The sequence below is a fragment of the Sipha flava genome, unplaced genomic scaffold, assembly GCF_003268045.1.
Source record: "Sipha flava isolate LNK unplaced genomic scaffold, YSA_version1 17947_pilon_pilon, whole genome shotgun sequence".
NCBI classification, from domain to species: Eukaryota; Metazoa; Arthropoda; class Insecta; order Hemiptera; family Aphididae; genus Sipha; species Sipha flava.
The window spans coordinates 1-5,839 of NW_020272139.1; the positions used below are offsets into that span (position 1 = coordinate 1).

The 5,839-nt window shown below is 33.9% G+C and overlaps 1 protein-coding gene across 1 annotated transcript; it reads right to left on the reverse strand.

The window, feature by feature from the left end:
• Positions 1 to 4,827: 4,827 nt before the first annotated feature.
• On the reverse strand, positions 4,828 to 5,547 carry LOC112680644 (craniofacial development protein 2-like). Its single transcript, XM_025550809.1, has one exon. The coding sequence runs from the start codon at positions 5,545 to 5,547 to the stop codon at positions 4,828 to 4,830; it is 720 nt and encodes a 239-aa protein (XP_025406594.1).
• Between the last annotated feature and the right edge of the window lie 292 nt (positions 5,548 to 5,839).

Below are 5,839 nucleotides of genomic sequence, written 5' to 3' on the forward strand. Positions count from 1 at the left end.
TTTTTATATTGGTTAGACCTAAATCAATAGAAAAGTTAATAACTATTGAGAATACAGAAATTATTTTTATAATAATGCTTAGTTTTAATAAATTAAAGATCATTTATAAAACAAATTATCTTTACATTTCACTATTCACTATTAAAATGTATATGTATATATAAATATAGGTACTTCATTAAGTAATTTGTAAACTTTTCAACATGCATAGTAGGTAGGTATACTTAGGTATAAATCTACTTAATATTTTTATCATTCCATTTCTAAAATGAATTAATTATATTGCTGTAGTTTATTATTAAAGTAATACAACAGTACTATAATTTCTTTTTTAAGATATTATTAACAATAATATTACAATTACAATTATCGATTGTCAAGAGCAAGACGTGTAGTGGAAAATGCCTTTGGCATACTCGCGAGTAAATTTAGATTGTTTGAAAAACCAATTTCATTAAAATTAGAAACGTTAGACAAAGTTGTCCTTGCATGCTGTGCAATTCATAATTGGTTGAAAAAAACAAACCCTCGGTATGTGACGGTATGTGATTATGAGAATGAGGACCACCGAGTTTTCCCTGGATCATGGCGTCAAAATAATAATGGATTACAGAATCTACCAGCAACTAACCACAGACATCCTAATATGGAGGCATAACAAATACGGAATAAATATCGTGATTATTTTAATAACGAAGGAGCTGTTCCCTGGCAAAACCAAATAATTGATGTGTCAAATGAACTGTAATAAATAACTAATAATAAATCTATACATATTGTACATTTATTTTTATTTACAATCGTGTGGTTTATACAATACTCATAGAAGATAAGTTAAGATATTATAAATAGTTACTAAAAACAACGCATTATTCATACTAATTTAAATTTAAATTAATACTCGTATGTCGTTTTTAAATAATTTAAAATTATTTTTCCGAGATGCATCGGAGCAATGGACGGAAAATTAATTGACCACAATTACAGTTTCACGTACATTGACGTTGGTGCAAATGGGAAGGCATCAGATGGTGGTGTATTTCAAGAAAGCTCTTTTTTTGAAGCATTGGAAAACAATACTCTAAATACCCCAGACAATGTTGTTTTTGTAGCTGATGATGCTTTTCCGCTCAAGACGTATTTGATGAAGCCGTACAACAGAAGAAATTTAACAAGAGAACAAGCAATTTTCAACTATAGATTATCCAGGGCTAGACGAATATCAGAAAATGCTTTTGGCATACTTTTTAGCAAATTTAGAATTTTTGAAAGACCAATCCCATTGATACCTCATAAAGTCGATAAAATTGTTCTCGCTTGTTGTGCAATACATAATTGGTTACGAAAAACAAGTCAAGCCTATTTACCACCAGGTCTTATTGATCACGAAGATTATAACTATGAAATCACAAATGGATCATGGAGACAAAATCAAAGTTGCATCGTAAATTTTCAACCAACAAATCACAGAAATGCATGTACAAATGCTAAGAAAATTAGAGATGACTATTGTGCATATTTCAACGGAGAAGGAGCTGTTCCTTGGCAATGGAAATTAATTAAATAAAGTCAACACATTTGATTTTTGTAATTAATTATTGAAATATACATTTTATTATTATACTTACATAATTTGAGCATGTATCCCTCATAGTCACATACGGTTTTAAAAATGAGTTCATTTTGGTAAACCAAACTAAATATGGTACATAAACATCTTCTAAAGATGTTCCAGATTTTTTACTAGTAGCAATTTTTTTCAGTTCTTGGCAATATGAACTTCTTAAATTTTTAAATTTACTTATTACGTGGTCAGGTCCAAAACCTTAAAAATGAAATTATTATTTTCTTTAGTTGAACTAGATGAATCAAGTAAATACAGACATAATCATATAAAAATAACAAACCTTCAATATTCATGCCTAATACTATTCTTTTCACAGTTTCGCCTCTAGCATCTCTATTTCTGTAAGATTGTAATTTAGTGTTCCATAGAACTTCTTCTTTTTCATAATAGTCTATAAATTGCATTGTTTGTTCGTCATTCATTTTCATAACGTTTTTATTTACACTCATGTTGTTGATAAAATAATAAAATAATAAATGTATTATAATTAAATAACTTTCAATTGTGTAAAATAATTAGTAATTATAATAATTTTAGTTATTACAAAAAGTTATTACAAGTATTTTTATTTTTTAGTCAAAATGTTATAAAAAGATATACATATCAGACAAACAGTACACCACGATTGAGCTTTCACGACTGAAATATCTAACATGATTGCACGAGCCAGTCGTGACAGGTTCGTGGACGATAATACCACGATCGTGAAGTACGAATTGTCTGTTTACACAAACCGTGGCTCAGGCTTCTAAAGACTACGCTCGTGGCTCACGTCTCGTGTAAACCTACCTTTAATCAAAACCAAATATGATAATATATTACGTAATTTACTTTCAAACCGATAGATAGCAGTATGTGATTGAAAAAATCAAACTATCGACGGACCGGTACATATGAATGTGACAAAATTCTGGGTTTTTTTTTTCAATAATTTTAAATCATAAGATATGTCTATGATTTTTTTTTTTTTTTTTTTTTTTTTGGCTTATTCCGGACCTTGAAGGTCCATCGCCGCTTCTACTACACCTCTCCACACTTCTCTGTTCTTCGCCAGTTGTTCTCCTTCTCTAATCCCCAGGAGCTTGAGGTCTTCTTTAACCCGGTCTGTCCATCGCTGTCTTGGCCTTCCTATCGGTCGTTTTTTATTTGGTTTCCACATTGTGACATCATATACTGTTTGGCCCTCCGCTCTTCATACATGCCCGGCCCAGCTTATTCGTCTGCTTTTAAGTATTCCCACTATGTTTGGCTCATTGAACATTGCCCTTAATTCTGCATTAGTTCTTCGTTCATATACATTTTCCTCGTTTCTTTTGGGTCCATAAATTCTTCGCAGTATTTTCCTTTCAAATAGTAGTAATCTTTTCTCGTCCGACTTTGTTGATGCCCATGCTCCACAAGCATACAATACTATAGGTCTAATGAGTACTTTATATAGTCTTATTTTTGTATTTTTGGAGATTAATCTTGATTTAAATATAGGTACGAGCGCAAAATAACTCTTATTTCCTGCAGTTATTCTCCTTTTAATCTCATCATGGCTGTTTGCTTGTTGGTTAACATCTACTCCCAGGTACTTAAAGTTTGTTACCCTTTCAAAGGTAAATCCACCGACTACTAACGAATTTTGTACTTGTTCTCTACGTGATACTATTAAGTATTTCGTTTTTCCTTCATTAACTTGTAGTCCAATCTCTTTTCCCTTACTTATTAGTTTTTCTGCCGACCGTTTTAGGTCCTCTTCGGTTTCTCCCATAATTATTATGTCATCAGCATACGCAGCTAGTGTGATTTGGTGTCCTCCTCTAATTCTTAGGCCCGTGACATCATCATCAAGTACTTCTCTCACTACCGATTCTAGGGCTATGTTAAATAATGTGGGGGATAACGCATCTCCTTGTCTAAGACCTGTTTCAACTGAGAAATCTTCAGATATTTCTCCGTTGAACTTAACTATACACTTGGACTTTTGCACACATGTCTTTATCAATCTCACCAATTTTGTAGGGATTCCGAGTTGGGTCATTGCTTTCCATAATCTACCTCGATTTACGGAGTCATATGCCTGTTTGAAATCAACAAATAGTAGGTGCACATCTATGTCGAACTCGTGACTTTTCTCTACTATTTGTTTTATTGTATGAATTTGATCCACTGTAGATTTCCCTGACGTAAAACCTGCCTGATATTCCCCTACTATTTCCCTTGTGTATGGCTTGATACGGTTCAGTATGATGTTCAAAACTAATTTGTAACAAGTGTTTAGTAAGGATATTCCTCTGTAATTCTGGCAAACCATAGCGTCTCCTTTCTTGTGAACCGGGCATAGAACTGACATGTGCCATGTTACTGGTATTTCTTCTTGTTTCCATATATTATCTACTAGTCGTTTCAGTCGTGTTATTAGTTCTTTTCCTCCTTCTTTCAGTAGTTCTGCAACAATTGTGTCTTCCCCTGGTGCTTTCCTATTTTTCAACATATTTACTGCCCTTTCTACTTCTTCTAACGTGGGTTCGTCTAATCTCTGTTCAACCGTGTTGAGGTTTTCTTCCACTTCTACTCGAGTAGGTTGATTCAGCATTGTTTCAAACATGTTCCTGAACTCGTTTGCAGCCTTTTTTTTATCCGTTATTAGTAATCCTTCTTCATCCTTTATAATTGTTGCTTTTGTCTTAAATCCATTCTTAATTTCATTCGCCTTTTCAAAAAAAAGTCTTACATTGTTTTTATAGCTGTTTTCTATTATTTCAAGTCTAGAATTTTCCCATGCTCTTTTCTTTTTTCTAAACAATTGTTTAGTTTCCCTTTGTCTAGCCGATAGTACTCTCTTATTTTCCTCACTTGGGTCTTTTAGCATTTTTATTCGGGCAATATCTCTTTCATTATTCGCTTTTTTACATTGTTCATCAAACCATTTTTTCCCCCTTCTTCTTTCTTCAAATCCTAGGACTTCTGTGGCCACCGTTTTAATCGAGTTTTCGATCTCATTCCATAGATTATCTACGTTATTATCTACGTTATTTGAATTCTCCGTCAGATTCAAGGTCTCTTTTAGTTTATTCTTGTACTGTATATTGATTTCTTGGTTTTTTAGGTCTTCTATGTTAAACCTTTTGATAGAGACGTTCTTTTTTCTCCATTCAACTGACAGACGTAGCTTGATTTTTGCTCTTACTATAAAATGATCGGACATTGCGCTGCTACCTCTCATGCTCCGGACATCCATGACGCATCTCTTGAAACGTCTGTCCACTACAACATGGTCTATTTGGTTTTTTATTTGTCCTGATGGTGATACCCAGGTTTCCTTGTATATCCTTATGTGGGAATGTGGTGCTACTTATTATCATATTTCTGGTTGTAGCAAAATTAACTAATCTTGTGCCATTATCATTTGATGTTCTATGCAGGCTCTCCTTCCCAATTGTTGGTCTATACTCTACCTCCTGTCCTATTTTTGCGTTAAAATCTCCCAATAAGATTTTTACCTTGTTGGTCGGTATCCGGTCGCACTCATTTTCCAAATTTTCATAAAAAATATCTTTGATTTCATCTTCTTTGTCTTCAGTTGGGGCGTACCCGTTAATTAATATCACATTAAACCATCGGCACTCCAGCTCCATATGACAAATTCTGTCATTCACTGCCTTAAACTTCTTAACTCTATGTAATATTTTGTCATTCACAATGAAACCAACCCCACCCTGATGTTCATCACCACCACTATGGAATACCGTCCAATTTCCAGTTTTTAAGCTTCCTTCTCCCGTCCACCTTACTTCTTGAATCGCAATAATGTCCAGCCGATATCGTTCAAGTTCCAATATCGCTGTCGTCAGATTTCCAGGTTTATATAATGTTCGTACGTTCCAGGTTCCAGTTGTAAATTCCTTAAGCTCCACATTTTCCATCCGAGGCATATTTTGTAGTTGTTTCGTAACCAGGTTATTTTAACACTGTAGGGTGGTTAGCCCTACGAGAAACCCCCAACCTGGAGGACCAGACTACCCCAACCAATTAAGGTCAGGGTAGGGCTATTGCGATGCATTTTTAAGATGCATCGGGCGGTGGGGGCGCCACTTTCCCTACGCCTTTTATGTCTATGAATAACAATAAAAATATACCCGTGTTCATATACAGTGTGTAATCGGTTGTTGGAAACACTCTATAACTTAACAAATATTAAAGATATTTGAATTCTGTTTGTTTGTG

What these genes read in the sequence shown, in the direction of transcription:
- LOC112680644 (XM_025550809.1), bottom strand. Translation starts at nt 5,547, where the DNA reads ATGCCTCGGATGGAAAATGTGGAGCTTAAGGAATTTACAACTGGAACC.